A 17,606-nucleotide genomic window follows, 5' to 3' on the forward strand; every position below is an offset into this window, starting at 1 on the left:
GAACGAAAGTAAATTTGATGAGCCAAATGACCTCCTTCTGTAGAATTTATTGGGTGGTGTCCCATAATCATAACCCATCTCCTATGATAGAAACAATGACAATTCTTACACCATGAGCATCTGTAACAAACAAGGAAAAGGGATAGTTCCTTTTGGAATTCAGTTCTTATTTCCTACAATATCCATCTGTACCAACAATAGGTAGTGATTAAGAAACATTTCAAGAATTGCAGAAAGCCATTTGGCTCTATGCCAATTCCCCATAAATCCCATCTATCAAATATTTCTCTTCACTATTAATATGATCTCATTTTGAAAATTATTATTAAAACTGCTTCTGACACCTATGCAGGAAGAGCATTCCAGATAAATCACCACATTCAGAAAATGCATGCTGCCTCTGGTTCTCTTGCTAATTACCTTGTATCTGACTCACTGATTACTGACTGTGTTGCCAATGAAAATAAATTTTCCTTACTCACTTTAGCATGTTGAATTGTTCCAGAAAATTTCACAACAATCTTTACTCAGAGGATGGCAATCTAATTCTCTAACCTCACTATGGAAATACAGGTTTTCATTCAATTACATCCTTGTAACTATTTTTATACTTTTGTAAAGCATAATGACCAAATCTGGGAACAATCAACATTTTAAATAAGTTGAGAATAACCTTTGCCTTTGTACTCTATGCTTATTGATAAACCAAGGAAACCACTAGCTAAAACTTGACCTGAAACCTCAAATGAGCACTTCCCTCCACAGCAGCTGCCTGACCCACTAACAAGTTCAAGTTTAATCATCATTCAGCCATTCACGAATACCCATGAATACAACCTAATGAAACACTTACTCCAAGGCCGAGATGCAAAACACAGTATCAACAGTCATACACAACACAAATCACATAAAGCACACGCAAGCTATCAAGCACATACAAGATATCAGTAAAATACGGTCACACATAAAATATAGCCTAAGACCTTCAGTCCATGAATGTCGCAGCAGTCTGCAGTCAAACACAATACAGTTCGTCTTCTGCTGAGCAAACACTGGAGAGCAGCACCAACTCCAGCTGGAATGCCCTGCTACAATGCCCCCCAGAACCCTAGAGAAGCACAACAACTCTAACGCCTCTCCCAGGAATGGCTGTAAACAGAGAACACTGTGGGTTGAGGCCTTGTCCTCACTACAACTAAAGCCACACCGCTCCCCTGCTATCTGTCCTTGCCATTCTCCAATAAATCAGTGAATTGAACTTGCAGCATTCCACATCAACAATGTGCAACAGGGTCTTGCGATCACAAGAAAAGTGACTAAGATAATCACTCACTTTTAGACTGCAAACCATCTTTGTGCACCGACTCCTCCAAAGCCTCTCTGATGCAAGCAGTAGCATGATCCACACCAAGCCCATCTCTTTCAATTTCTCTGCCAAAAAGTAACTTGCTGATGGGGTGGACTTGCCGTACTTTAAATTCTTAATGTCGAGTAGAATCTTGCAATCGTAAAAGAAAGACAACACCTTTGGTGGGCCCCGTAGAAGCCACCACCACTGAGTGCGTCATTATTTTACTGGAATTTCATCTGGCAATCTGATTATTGCTCCAGATTGCAGCATCTGCAATCTCTTATTTCCATAAACCTTTTAAAAGCAGCCTTCTCAACTCCCCCATCTGCCTTCATAGACACATATATGCACCTCAGATCTTTGTTACTGTACACCTTTTTATTTTATCACTTACGCTGGCTCATCACATTCTTCCAACCAAAATTACTAATTTCAGAATTCGTTGCAGCTTTTTAACAACTGCACATCATACAACTGAAGTAAAGGATATTTTTAAGGAAAACTGTTAACAACACGATGTTTTGAAAAAACTAACCTTGTTTCTGCAACAGCACTACTGCATTCTCAACCGAGCAAACTAAAGATGCTTTTTTCATTAGATGTACACTTTCTGAAGGTCTAGCTGAATCAGCTCAGCAAATATCACATGACATGCAGACATCAGATTCAGTAGACAAGGTGAAAATCTCCAGATAGCACAATTAAATCTCTTGGACTCTCCAGCCAACCCTGTTTTAATACTTATGTTAATTCTCCTCTCACAACCAGGTTGAAATTGAGATGAGTCATTGGGTTTCTGCAGCTGCAGTGCTCAAGAGGCTTACCAAGGAAATGAGACAAGTAAAATCAGTTCTGTGTATAGATTTTGTCTCTCTTCCCCCAACTAGTAAATTCCCAACTTCCCTTTGGATTTCAAGATAAAGTGAAATGAAGAACAGCAAGATCATCCATCGAATGTACTTTGCTGACTGAAGTGTTTTACAACACTGAAAAGAACGTGAAAAACATTAATACAAATGAAGCTTTGGTTTTGTGTTTTTTTTATACAAACCCATCAAACTACACTCACACAAGCAGCACATAATAACAAACAATGTTTATATTCAAACAGAAACTTTCGAAAATAAATTCTGAAAAAGATAACAAAGGAGAGGATAGGACCACTCAAGGATAAAGGCAGGAACATTTGTTTGGATGCAGAGGTTCTGGGTGAGGTTCTTAATGAATACTTTACATCAATACTTACCAAAAAGAAACACATGGAGGATAAGAAGATTAGTGTTGAGAGTATTGATATGCTAGGGCACTTCAAGGTAAAGGAGGAGGTAGTGTTAGGTCTCTTAAAGAGCATTAAGTTGGATTGTCCCCAGGGCCTGATGGGATATCCCCCAGTTTATTGATAGAGACAAGAGAAGAGATTGTTGGTGCTTTGACCAATATCTTTGAGTCCTCTCAACAGGCAAGGTTCCCGAGGACTGGCAAGTAACTAGTGTTCCATTATTCAAGAAGAAAACCCGAGATAATCTTGGAAATTATAAATTTTTGAGTCTCATATCAATGGTATGGAATTAAAGGAGAGAATGCTTAGGGATAGGATTTATGAGTATTTGAAAAATCATGGCCTAATTAGGGAAAGCCAGCATGGCGTGATACAAATTATAAAATACACTCTGCCTTCGGACATAGTTGCCAAAGTGCATCTACTTTGTATTCCATGCACTCTCCTGTATATCTTCACATTAATAACATTATCTTTCCATTATTTTAAAACACCTGTAGATTTAGTTCATTGAAGCTGACAGCAGCATTATAATGTTTCTAACTGTAAGGTCTATAACTTGCCATGCATCAAGCTCCGAATTCAGACATAAAACAATCTTGACACTTTTTTGCAAGCACAGATAATTGGTGGAAATTAAGCCCACAAAGCTTACATTTCCTAAATAATCTAGGACAATGGGCAATATCAGATAAGACTAGGCTCCTTTGAATGGAAATGAGAAGAAATGCATTCACTCAGCATTTGGAATTCCATTCTAAGATCAGTTTGCAAACTTAATCATTGCCATAGTGTTCATTCAAAACACAGGCTGACAGATTCTTGAACATTAAAGAAAGCAAGAGATATGGGAAAAGAGCTGGAAAATGGGACGAGACCATGATCAACAGGGCAGGCTAAAATGGCCCCCCTCCTGCTTTTATTTCTTATGCCATTACATTCATGAGACAAGTGTACTTTTCCACGAGATCCTCAGGTGAAATAACTAGTCAGTGCAACGAGAAAGTGGTTAAGGGTAAAATACACAAGGTTATTCCTCCCTTTTGCATGGAGCAATTTGCATAAAGCCTGAAGTACAAATGATTTGACAGCGCCAAAATTCCAATAAAATCACAATCCAAAAAGACAGTAACTTCATAATCAAATGAAAAACAAAAAATATTAATCCAACTATTGATCGTAAATATATATATATAAGTATTAGCTTCTAGGGAGAAAGAGAACCCTTTGAAGCATTACAATACTCAATTTTTAATTCACAACTCTTCAGTTGTCAAAGAAACATCACTAACAATCAAAATATCACCGTTCCTAGCTACGAAATTATTCACTGACAGTAACACCCAAAATCGAAAGTGGTTTCACTTATTACTTACAAAGAATAGCCACAGCTCCAGATTCAAACATCAAACAATCTTCTCGGTTTCGGGTCTCTACAATTACACTATAAGGACTCTGTGGTGGATCCAGTTTGTGATAGATACGATATCCTTTGCTAAATGCCATCTTCTCCAGTAACCTGTCGATAGAGATAAGAGATATCGCAGATCGGACAGCGGTCTTCAGAAACGACATGAGCAGACATCGTCACAACCACGTTACAATTTTTAAAGGCCAAGTCTAAGCTCTTCACCGTCATTTTGCACATTTCATATGCCTTACAAAAAATGCATTATTTAAACAAGTCACGTCTCCTAATCTCCCTCCATTGAAACGTTGTACACATTAAATATTAACAGATTTCTTAAACGTGATCGATCATTTCCGAAATCGGTTGTCTCTCAAGGGCAAATCACAGCTGTCAACATGCAGTCAATAGGAAGAATTTTGGAAACTGACTGTCAGTAAGTAGTCAGCTAAATCAAAGGAAACAAATGCCTTCCGAAGACCGAAACCTTCCGAGGACGGGGTTAATTCGGTTTGCTACTGTCGAGGCCTGTCAAGTCGACAGAGGGAACCCCCACCGGACAGCAACCGAGCAAACACGATAAGCAGAGCAAATAATTTCCGGCAGTAACAATGTGGGAGGAGATCTGGTCTCGGCAGGGCTGCATCCCCTCCCTCGACCGCCCCTCAGGATCTGAATGCCCGACTCACCAATAACAAACGTGACACCGAACCTATGGACACTGCGCCCACACCCACTGCCCACTGAGACGGCGGCGGCGGTACTTCCTCCTACCGACTCAAACGCCGCAGCGACCTCCGCTCCTCCGCCGTCACTTCCTGGAAACCGATTGTCAATCAACCCCGTCTCCCTAAGCGTCCCCGCCTTTTCCGGGACTGGGACTAATGGCGGCGTTAATTGTGGGATGTTTGGGAATCATCTCTACTTCGAACTTGTGACGTCTGCTTCACTTTCACAGCTCCAGGGCCATTTGTTCCAGGGCACATTGTTTTTTTCCAGTGATGAAAAATTGGAAGCTTTTTTTAAAAAAAATTCTCCGCGTGAAAATTTTATTTCCACATTTAAAGTGAGGAAATTGAAAACAGCACAATAACTTGCTGCTGGAGGTAATCTCACGACCCTGTGGGAACTTTTGCGCTAACACTCAATATGTTGCTGTCATTGAAATAATACCAGCTGGTTTGTGGAAAGGTACTCAACAACAGCAAAAGAGGTTGTGAAAAGATCAGTACGGATGGCATGCGTCTCCCGGTGGCCACTCATTTCCATTCTGAATTGTCTGCCCGTGGCCGCCTCTGCCGCCACGATGGGTTGGAGGAGCAACATCTCATATTCCGTCTTCTTGGTAGCCTCCAACCCGATGGCGTGAATCTCATTGTCATTAATTTCCCCCCCCCCTCCTTTTCCATTCCCCATTCTGGTGTCCCTCTCACCGCTTCTCCCTTGCCCATCACCTCTCTCTAGTTCTGCACCTCCTTCCCTTTCATCCGTGGTCCACTGTCCTGTCTACCTTCTTTAGCACCCATCTCTTACTTCATCCACCTGCCTTCTCCCTCACCTCTCACTTGCCTGCTTGTACTCCTTCCCTTCCCCCAATTTTGTTATTCTGGCTTCTGCCCGTATCCATTCCAGTCCTGATGAAGGGATCAGCCCAAAATGTTAAATATTTATCTCCCACCTTAGAAGCTCCTGACTTTCTGTGTTCCTCCAATATTTTGTGTGTGTTGCTGAAGTTTTTCACTGTACCTAGGTATATGTGACAATAATAACAATTTGCCAATTACACATTTGACCACCTCAAATGAATTGCAATTTAGTGCTGTTTTGGATTGAATGGTGCTGGTATGTTAATCACTGACAATTAATACATGTACAACATTAAAGTTCCTTTGATAACACTTTCCTATTTTATACCACTAATTTTGGCACCACTTCTAAACAATTTTGGAATTTGCTGTCATTGCTCAAATCTGTAATGAGAACAAACTTCACTCCTTCTGGGGCTGCTGACAGTAGCTCACCAGAGACCTCTGTACAGGGCCAGTCTTTCAAGTTGTCACTAAGTGTAAGCATCTTTGAAGATCCTTTCTCTCCCAGAGATGAGGTCTTTGGACTAATGTTGGCATTTCCGTAGCACTGTTGGTTTTATGGGGCAGCTTTGATAGCCCCATGCCCGAATCATTTTGCAGCTGGACTTGATGGAATTAATCAGAACTAAATTATGGTGAAAATACTCAGCAGGTCAGGCAGCATTTGTTGAAAGAGAGAGAATTGGCATTTCAGTTTGAAGATCCCTCATCAAAGCATCTGGATATTATGAGCAAAATACTCATCTCAAAGTGATTTTGACAGAGAATGAAATCGAAGGCAATGCACACTAAACACCAGAAGAACTCAACAGGTCAGGCAGCATCAACTGTACCCTTCCATAGATATTTAAGGCCTTGACCATTCTTCAGATCCATCTGAATATCAACTGTTTACTGTCTTTCATAGATGCTGTGTGGTCTGCTAAATTCCTCTAGCATTTTGTGTATGTTGTTTTGTAATCTTGCAAACTGCATTCTGTTAGTGTATCAAAATAATTGTTTTATCCTCAAGTGTTACAGGCAATGGCTAAATGGATAACAATAGATTGTAGATAACACAGGGCCACAGGCAGTGATGAAATTCTCCATGCCTTTGTGAATATAACAATTTCTAAGTAAATTTCAGCTTGTCAAGGCAACCAGACAGCAAACAATCTAGTGGAGAAACTGACATCTGAGAGGTGTGATGAATTGTTGACTGTCACAGAATTCCATACATTTCAATTTTGTAAGCTCTGGTGAATGTATTTCATCAGTTTGGCTTGTCTGAACTTTTCTCAGAAAAACAAAAAGCCCATTCCATATATTCCTACAGTAAACATTCTCCATATTGTTTCCAATGTACTTGCATCATTCCATTAATGGAGAAACCAGTCTTGTGGACCAGTCCAACTGTGGTCTCTATTATCTTTGTAAGTGAAATATGACCTTAATTTTGTATTCCTCTCACAATAAACAGTAACATTTGGTTTGTCGATCACCTGCCGATTTATCAGCCTTATTTGACCATAAGGATGGAGTGATAACAATATATTTTTCTTTCTGCTTACTAATTTTAGTATATTCAGCAAATTTGCTCTGAGAGTGTCCTTATGACTAGGAGCAGGCGTTTCAAACCTCTAAGTGTATGCTTGCTCACAGAGCATTCCCAGTCCTCCACTAGAATTCTCTGCAACCTATTCTCTCAATATGCTCAGCAATCTGACCACCAACCTACACTTGGATCAGCTTTACATTAGCCTTTTAATCTATCAACACAGGCTTCTGTGGCATGTGAAGGATGCCAGAACATCTGGAGAAGCCCACACAGTTGCAGGAAGAACATGAAAACACCACTCAGGTAGTGTTAGGAAGCAGAATTGAAGCTGGGGTCATTGAAACTGTGATACAACAGCTTTACAGCTGTGCCGCTATGCTGCCATCAGTAAAGCATCAGCACAAGTATCTCTCTAGAAGAACTATAAAAGCTATAGTTAGGTTAATCAGACCATTTGGCCCATTGAGTCTACTCCATCCATTCTATCATGGCTGATTTATTATTCCCCTCAACCCCATTCTGCCTTCTTTCTGTAATGTTCAACACCCTTACTAAATCAGGAACCTATCAACTTCCACTTTAGATGTGCCCAATGACTTTGCCTTCGCAGCCATCTGTGGAAATGAATACCATAGATTCACCTCCCTCTGGCTAAAGAAATTCGTCCTCTGGTCCATTCTGAGGCTGTACCCTCTGGTTCTCGACTCCTCTACTAGAGGAAACATCTTTACCACAGCCACTCTATTTAGGATTTTCAATATTTGATAGGTGTCAAAGAGATTGCCCTCTCTGTTCTAATAAACTCCATCGAGTACAGGCCCAGGACCATCAAACACTCCTCATCCTGTCATTCTGGGATGATTCTCGTGAACCTCCTCTAGAGCTTCTCCAATGCCAGCACTTCCTTTCTTAGATATGGTGCCCAAATCAACACGATATTCCAAGTGCAGCCTGACAAATGCCTTATAGAGCCTCAGCTTTAAATGTCATTGCCTAAACTGCTGTGCTAAATTGTCAGCTAAAATGGTAGCAAATAGCAGACAGCAAAAATACTAACATTGCCCTGCACCTGAAAAGCAAGTCTTAGCTGTAATCAGCTTTTGAAATTCTTATGTTGGTGAGGCTGGGATTAGTTGTGGGATTTACTGTATAAATCAAAAGCTTGCAATTTTCATTGGCTCTGCAGAATAGTGGTCAAGAATAAGAATTCTCACATTGATCCCACATGGTGCTTGGAGTTTCACAGTTCACTAACAGGCTGAATGTCCCATTGACTTGAATTCATCAATGCCTGGTCTGTTTCTTTGATCAATGCTGTTGTTGCAAAACCAAACAATCCTCATAAAGAAAATTGCCTCTCTCTCATCCCAGTAACATCGTAAATGGTAAAACTGCCATATAGAACACAGAACAATACAGCACAGTATTGTCCCTTCAGCCCACAATGTTGTGCTGGCCTTTTAATCTACCCTAAAATCAATCCAACCTTTCCTTATATATACCCTCCATTTTCTATCATCCATGTGTCTGTCTAAGAGTTACATAAATACTCCTAATGTTTCTGCCTCTACACAACCCATGGCAGCATATTCCGCGTGCCCACCACTCTATGTCTGTTTCTGGGGAAAACAATTAGAAGTAAATTTGGGGAGTTTACGGGAAAGGAATTAAAAGAGGAAATACTAGGCCACTTTGTAGGAAGATAAAAAAAGGGAAAAGTGTCATTGCATTTAGAAATGTGTATCCAGATAACACCATTTTGGGAAGAAAGGAGAGATAAGATTCAAAATCAGGTTTAATATTGTTATATGTTGTGAACTTTGTTAACTTTGTAGCAGCAGTACAAAGCAATACATGATAAATATAGCAAAAAAACTGGATTACAGTAAATATATATATAGTAGTTGTTAAAATAAGTAGTGCAAAAGTAGAAACAAAGAGAAGTAGTGAGATAGTGTTTGTGGGTTCAATGTCCATTTAAAAATCAGAAGAAGCTGTCCTGAATTGCTGAGTGTGTGCCTTCAGGCTTCTGTACCTCCTTCCTGATATTCTATGTGGTGTGGATCCTTAATGATGGATGGCACCTTCTTGAAGCATCGTTCTTTGAGGATGTTTTGGATACTATGGAAGCTTTCATAGAACTTACTTTAATCTCGTGCAGTAGCCCCCATACCAAAAGATGCAGCTAGTCAGAATGCTCTCCACCATACAGCTGTAGAAGTTTGAGTGTGTTCGGTGACAAACCAAATCTCCTCAACGGTTTGAGGAAGAAACTATATCAGTACCTTTCAAAGGATACTTAAAAAAAACACAATTCCAGGAAGAACATACTTATTCCAAATTGTTCTTGTAGATGTTTTTATTAGGGAATAAAATGTTGCTAAAAATGCAAGCTTTATTGACCATTCCTTTGTAATTGAGTGGTGTGTGGCCAAGTGGTTAAGGTGTTGAACTAGCAATCTGAAGGTCGAGAGTTTGAGTCCCAGCTGAGGCAGTGTGTTGTATCCTTGAGCAAAGCACTTAAGCAAACATTGCTCCAGTCTACCCAGCTGAAGATGGGTACTGGCAAAATGCTGTGGGTTAACCTTGCGATAGACTGGCATCCTATCCGGGGAGAGTCTCGTACTCTCAGTCGCTTCACGCCACGGAAACTAGCATAAGCACCGGCCTGATGAGACTATAAGGCTTGGGACAGGCTTTAATTTTAACTTCAACTTTGTAATTGTGGCAGGGGTCAAGAAGTGTACATTATGGGTCAGTATTGAGTGGGGTGGTAAGCAGTATTTCATTTCATTTATTTAAACCAATTCAACAGTTTAATCAGAATCAGGTTTAATATCACTAGCATATGACTTGAAATTTGTTTTGTGGCAGCAGTACAGTGCAAAATATAATATTTTTGCTTAAAAACCTATAAATTACAATAAATACAGCACATTCCAGTTAATTGGGGCTGCTTTTATTTAGGACAACTCTTAAAGAACAAAAACCATTCAGGGTAACAGTCAGGATTCCTTTTGTTTATTTCAGACACTATGCCGCATAATTGGGACAGGAGACTTGCAGAATAGTTTCCAGTTAACATCAGTCACATGTACTTACATGACTGTCAGACACTACATCATACTTGGAGGGAACAATTTTTAAATAGCAGCTGTGGGTGTTTGTGTTCAAAAAGCAGTGATTTTTGTCACTGATAGTTCACGGGAAATAAGCAGTAAGACAATTCAGAACTGTTTTGCTCACTGTGATTTCAAGCATTCAGGCTTGGAGATGCCAGAAATGGCTGGGAGTGAAAATTAATTCAGAATCAGAGTCAGGTTTAATATCACTGGCATTTATCATGAAATTTACTAACTTAGCAGCTATACAATGCAATACATTATAAATATAGAAAAGAAGAATTTCAGTAACTGTATATATGTATATTAAATAGTTAAATTAAGAATAAAAGTGCAAAACCAGAAATTAAAAAGTGAGGTAATGTTCATGGACGCCAATGATTTCACTACTTCAACAGGATAGTAAATACAAAGAATTTGAAGGTATCAACAGTCATCTTGAACATTACAATAAAAGTTATGATTTGGAAGACGCAGCCATTGAAAGCATTGTAAGAAGATGGTCCATTTCTACACCAGATGTCCACACTGATTTTGTTCTTTTACAGCCAATCAAAAGAATATGGTAGTGTATACTGAATGAATTCCTCTATTAATAATTGTTAGGAACCAATACACCATTTTATACTACTGTAGTACTATTGATAACTTCCTAATTTTCTATACCTTTTTAACTAATTCCATGAAATTTTGGCTAATTGGGGCAGCCATTTAATTGGGCCCAAATATATATACACACACATAATATATACAAGATATATATTTTTAATAGTGCAAAAAGAGGTAGAAAAAATTAATATTGAGGTACTGTTAATGAGTTCGATGTCCATTCATAAATCTGATAGCAGAAGGGAAGAAGACTGAGTATATGTTCAGCTCCTGTACCTGCTCTCGATTGTAACAGAAGGCTTGCCATAGGTATTGGGGGTCCTTAATGATGGAATGTGCCTTCTGAGTTTATGGCTTCCCAGAAGTTTTTCCAATGCTGTACTGTGGCCCCTCCATAAGCAGACGGTGATGCAGCCAATTGGAATGCTCTCCAGAACACATCTGTAGAAATCTGTGAGAGTCTTTGGTGACATACCAATTCTTCTAAAACTCCTAATGAATATAGCCACTGTCGTACCTTCTTTGTAATTGCATCAATGTGCTAAGCCCAGAGATGTTGACACTCAGGATTTTGAAACTGCTCTCTCTTTCCACTGCTGGTTCCATAATCAATTCCTTTGTCTTGCTGATGTTGAGTGCAAGGTGGTTTCAACACCACTCAACCATCTGATTTATCTCACTCCTGTACATTTCCTTGTAACCATCTGAAATTCTGTCAAGAGTAGTTGTGTCATCAGCAAATTTATAGATAGCATTTGAGCTGTGCCTAGCCACACTTTCATGGTTGTAGAGAGAGTAGAATAGTTGGCTAAGCATGCATTCTTGAGATGTGCCAGTGCTTATTGTCAGCCAGAATGAAATGTTATTTCCGATTGGCACTGATTGGTCTCCCGGTGAGGAATTCAAGAATCTAGTTGCAGAGAGAGGTAATTACGCCCAGGTTTTGGAGCTTGTTGATTATAACTGAGGGTAACATTGTGTTGACTGCTGAGCTGTAACCATTAAGCAGCAGCCTGCTGTAGGTATGCGATACTCCAGGTGATCAGGGCTGAGTGGAGAGCCCTGAAAGAGAAAGAAAAATGGAAGGTTATGGGGTAGTGTGGGTTTAGTGTGGGTTTTTTTAAGGATTATATGGGTCAGCACAACATGGAAGGCTAAAAGGCCTGTACTGTGCTGTACCCAATTTCCCTCAGGATCTATAAAGTATGTCTGTCTGTCTGTTCTATGGTTCTATGGTAGCCTAGTGAGATTGCATCTGCTCTAGATCTAATGTGGCAATAAGCAAATTGCAGTGAGTCCAGGCCCTTGCTTAGGCAAGAGTTGATTCTGGCGATGACCCACATCTCAAAGCACTTCATCACAGCAGATGTGAGTACAGCTAGGCGATAGTTATCGAGGCACATTTTTAGGGGTGGGGGGGATCATTCAGTATAGGCAAAAATCTGTAACCCTCTCACTATAGACTCATAATGAGTCAGCTAGTACTGTGAATGCAAACTAACAGTAACATAATGCATGGAAATAACAATAAAAGGCCATGTCCAATAAATAAACCCACCCAGGATGAATATGATTCAGGTAAGCACAAAGCATAAAAGATTGAATGTCCCTTTAAGGGAAAGTAGGATTATATGAATACACACCCATGCAAATTTACTGTTCACCAGGGAGCTATAATTTAATTCACAGATTAGATTAAAATATTTTGTCAATACAATTTTGAACTATAACAAACACAATAAAAAGGACCCATTTCATGTATTAATTAGCCTATAGTGTGTATATAATCATTGGAGATCATTGCTGCATAATCAAACCATGGGTAGGATGAGTGAGGGGGTCCTGCCTAGTGAGTTCAGGGAGTTAGGTGCAAAGCTGAAGGGCAGGACCTCCAGGGTAACAATCTCAGGATTGCTACCTGTGCCACGTGCGAGTGAGGCAAGGAACAGAAGGATTATAAAGATTACTACGTGGCTGAGAGGATGGTGCAGGAGGGAGGGCTTCAGGTTTTTAGATAATTGGGCCTTGTTCCAGGGAAGGTGGGATCTGTTCCAACAGGACGGTTTACACCTGAACTGGAGCGGTACTAAAATTCTTGCAGGAAAGTTGCAGCTTGGAGGGGTTTAAACTAAATTTGCAGGGGTCAGGGATCCAGAATGTGACAGAGGATAGTGAGATGAAGAATAAAGGACAGGTGGGGACTACACGGTTCCGGAATATTAAGTGTGTAGTAGTTAAAGGTGAGGCAGAACAAGTGATAAGGAGGACACATGTACAGAGGGATGGTCTGACGAAACATGGAGTTAAATGTGCAGAAAGAATAAGTAAATTTAGGAAGGACAACAAAATTCAAGGGGCATATAGCCCGATGGGAGTTCGGGGAGCTGGATTAAACACAATAGGCAGCGATTTTAAGAGAGAGAGGAGAAATGCGCTAAAAATTCTATATCTGAATGCACAAAGTGTCAGAATTAAGGCAGATGAGCTTGAAGCTCAGGTGCAAATGGTAACTATGATGTTGTTGAGATAACGGAGACATGGCTGCAGGGAGATCAGACCTGGGAAATGAATGTACAAGGGGATACGTGCTACCATAGGGACAGAAATGTGGGCAGAGGGGGTGGGGTGGCCCTGTTGGTGAGGAATCAGATTCAGTCCTTTGCAAGGGGGGGACATAGGATCAGGAGAAGTAGAGTCTGTGTGGATAGAACTGAGGAACAGTAAGGGCAAAAAGACCCTAATGGGTGTTGTCTACAGGCCCCCAAACAGTAGCATGGATATTGGGTGCAAGTTGAATAGGGAGTTAACGTTGGCATGTGGTGAAGGTAATGTCGCAGTAGTTATGGGGGAATTCAACATGCAGGTGAACTGGGAGAATCAGGTTGGTACTGGACCCCAGGATAGGGAGTTTGTAGAGTGCCTACGGGATGCTTTCTTGGAACAGCTTGTACAAGAGCTGACCAGGGACAAGACTATTCTGGATTTAGTGTTATGTAGTGAACAGGATTTGATAAGCGATCTTGAAGTAAAGGAGCCATTAGGAGGTAGTTACCATAATATGATAAGTTTTTATCTGCAAGTTGAGAAGGATAAAGGCAGATCGGAGGTGTCAGTGTTGCAGTTGAACAAAGGAGACTATGGTGCCATGAGGGAGGAGCTGGCCAAGGTTAAATGGATGGATATCCTAGCAGAAAAGTCAGTGGAACAGCAATGGCAGGTATTCTTGGGAATAATGCACAAGGTGCAAAATCAGTTCATCCCCCGGAGAAGGAAGGATTCAAAGGGGGGGGGGGAAGGGGCCACAGTGGTTGACAAAGGAAGTCAGAGGTTCCATAGCATTAAAAAAAAGGAAGCATGACATAGCTAAGGTGAGTGAGAGGACAGACGATTGGGAAATTTTTAAGGAACAACAGAACTTAACTAAAAAGGCAATACGGGGAGAAAAAATGAGGTACGAACGCAAGCTAGCCAGGAATATAAAGGAGGATAGCAAAAGCTTTTTTAGGTATGTGAAGAGAAAGAAGATAGTTAAGAACAATGTTGGGCCCTTGAAGAATGAATTGGGTGAAATTGTTATGGGAAACAGAGAAATGGCAGAAGAATTTAATAAGTACTTTAGATTTGTCTTCACTAGGGAAGACACAAGCAATCTCCCAGATGTATGGATGGGCCAAGGACATAGAGTAACAGAGGAAATGAAACAGATTGACATTAGGAAGGAAACAGTGATGAGTAGACTGATGGGACTGAAGGCTAACAAATCCCCAGGTCCAGATGGTCTGCATCCTAGGGTACTAAAGGAGGTGGTTCTGGAAATTGCGGATGCATTGTTAATCGTTTTCCAATGTTCCTTAGATTCAGGACCATTTCCTGAGGATTGGAGAATGGCTAATGTTATCCCACTTTTTAAGAAAGGAGGGAGGGAGAAAACAGAGAACTATTGTCCTGTCAGCCTAACATCAGTAGTGGGAAAGATGCTAGAGTCCATTATAAAAGATGAAATAGTGGCATATCTAGATAGCAGTGATAGGATTGCGCTGAGCCAGCACGGATTTACCAAGGACAAATCATGCTTGACTAATCTATTGGAGTTTTTCGAGGATGTAACCAGAAAGTTAGATGGGGGAGATCCAGTGGATGTAGTGTACCTCGATGTTCAGAAGGCATTTGATAAGGTTCCACATAGGAGATTGGTGGGTAAAATCAGAGCTCATGGCATTGGGGAAAAGATATTGACATGGATAGAAAACTGGTTGGCAGATAGAAAGCAAAGGTTAGCGGTGAATGGGTGTTTCTCGGAATGGCAGGTGGTGACCAGTGGGGTACCACAGGGCTCGGTATTGGAACCACAGCTGTTTACGATTTACATCAACGATTTAGATGAAGGCATTGAGAATAACATCAGCAAGTTTGCTGATGATACTAAGCTGGGTGGCAGTGTGACATGTGATGAGGATGTTAGGAGAATTCAGGATGACTTGGATAGGCTGGGTGAGTGGGCAGATACTTGGCAGATGACGTTTAATTTGAATAAGTGTGAGGTTATCCACTTTGGGAGTAAGAACAGGAAGGCAGATTATTATCTGAATGGTGTAGAGTTAGCTAAGGGAGAATACAAAGAGATCTCGGAGTCCTTATTCATCAGTTACTGAAGGTGAATGAGCAAGTGCAGCAGGCAGTGAAGAAGGCTAATGGAATGTTGGCCTTTATTACAAAGGGAATTGAGTACAAGAGCAAGGAAATCCTTTTGGATTTGTACAGGGCTCTGTTGAGACCACACCTGGAGTATTGTGTACAGTTTTGGTCTCCAGGGTTAAGGAAGGACATCCTGGCTGTAGAGGAAGTGCAGCGTAGATTCACAAGGTTAATTCCTGGGATGTCCGGACTGTCTTATGCAGAGAGGTTAGAGAGACTGGGCTTGTATACGCTGAAATTAAGGAGATTGAGAGGGGATCTGTTTGCAACATATTATTAAGGGATTGGACAAGATAGAGGCAGGGAATATGTTCCAGATGCTGGGAGAGTCCAGTACCAGAGGGCATGGTTTAAGAATAAGGGGTAGGTCATTTAGGACAGAGTTAATGAAAAACTTCTTCTCCTAGAGAGTTGTGGGGGTGTGGGATGCACTGCCTCAGAAGGCAGTGGAGGCCAATTCTCTGGATGCTTTCAAGAAGGAGCTAGATAGGTATCTTATGGATAGGGGAATCAAGGGATATGGGGACAAGGCAGGAACCGGGTGTTGATAGTAGATGATCAGCCATGATCTCAGAACGGTGGTGCAGGCTCGAAGGGCCGAATTGTCTACTTCTGCACCTATTGTCTATTGTCTATAATTCTGCCAGAAACACAGTCCAAGTGAAGCATAAATAAATATCCAAGGACAAACGTCAAACTGGCTCCAAGGTTATGTGATAACTAGCTAACTAAAAGTTATCCGCACATTCTCTATGAGACTATTGTCTGTAAGAGGATTTTCCAACAGTGGTATAGAACCATAGAACATTACAGCACAGAAACAGGCCTCTTGGCCCTTCTTGGCTGTGCCGAACCATTTTTCTGCCTAGTCCCACTCACCTACAACTTGCCCATATCCCTCCATACACCTCTCATCCATGTACCATCCAAGTTTTTCTTAAAGGTTAAAAGTGAGCCTGCATTTACCACTTCATCTGACAGCTCATTCCACACTCCCACCACTCTCTGTGTGAAGAAGCCCCCCTAATGTTCCCTTTAAACTTTTCCCCCTTCACCCTTAACCCATGTCCTCTGGTTTTTTTTCTCCCCTAGCCTCAGTGGAAAAAAGCCTGCTTGCGTTCACTCTATCTATACCCATCGTAATTTTATATACCTATGTCAAGTCTCACCTCATTCTTCTACGCTTCAGGGAATAAAGTCCTAACCTATTCAACCTTTCTCGGTAACTCAGTTTCTCAAGTCCCTATCTTTCCTTTCAAATGAGTTCATGTTCTTCTGCTGTTTGTTGGCAATTTCCATTTTCCCTCTTTCTCCTTCCTCCAAAACACCTGCACACTCTCTCCAGAAAATGGCTACCCTGATCTCTCGAGCATGTTCTAGGACATCTTATTGGACAAAATGTTAACAAGACAAATTGGCTATTTCAACAAGCCTAACTCGATCAACTGAATTACTATTTTAAACAGCAAAAAATGAAATACCCAATTGTACAATGTAATTAAAGGAAAACATTGTATTTTGAGAAAATCTGCAGAAAATGAAATACCCAACAGCATAACTGTATTAATACAATAAAGCATGGTCTTAAACCAGGGTAGTATGACCATATCCTGGAAGCCTGCAGTGCAACTCAAGGTTCCATGTTCAGCTTAAATTTGTAAGTTTGTAATCCCACTATCTATGTATTAATCTTATCATGTTGATATTAATAATAATAAAAAGATTGAAAAAGAAAGAAAAGAAACCCACGGAAGTAAGAAGTTGCTCGATTTGTTTTTAAGGACATTTAAACCCCCCCCCCCCCAACACAATTACTCATCTATCTTTTATATTTGAAATGGCTCCAGGAGAAGACAAAAAGTTGCTTCAAAAATATTTGTTTCATTTCACCCTCCAGACTACTCCACTCCACTCCACTCTGTTCTAGAACAGATTGACTTGGAGTGTTCCAAATCAGGAACATTGTCAAAGAAAACTTATGAACATTTTTAACTTCTAGTGGTATCTTGTCTTTAT

General features: G+C 40.6%; 1 protein-coding gene across 7 annotated transcripts in view; it reads right to left on the reverse strand.

Moving 5' to 3' along the window:
- The window catches only part of synj1 (synaptojanin 1), a 112,425-nt gene extending 107,584 nt beyond the window's left edge, over positions 1 to 4,841 (reverse strand). For 6 of the 7 annotated variants that reach the window (XM_059968694.1, XM_059968693.1, XM_059968692.1 and 3 more), the window contains exons 1-2: positions 4,470 to 4,620; positions 4,007 to 4,149 (exon numbers count right to left, since the gene is read on the reverse strand). In XM_059968694.1, coding sequence (XP_059824677.1) covers positions 4,007 to 4,136 — 130 coding nt within the window. In that variant the 5' untranslated portion in view covers positions 4,137 to 4,149; positions 4,470 to 4,620. Of the gene's footprint in view, positions 1 to 4,006; positions 4,150 to 4,469; positions 4,621 to 4,727 lie in introns of those variants that run through there. The other variant, XM_059968689.1, reaches the window with a different exon arrangement.
- Between the last annotated feature and the right edge of the window lie 12,765 nt (positions 4,842 to 17,606).

This window comes from Hypanus sabinus, chromosome 4, assembly GCF_030144855.1.
Source record: "Hypanus sabinus isolate sHypSab1 chromosome 4, sHypSab1.hap1, whole genome shotgun sequence".
NCBI lineage: Eukaryota > Metazoa > Chordata > Chondrichthyes > Myliobatiformes > Dasyatidae > Hypanus > Hypanus sabinus.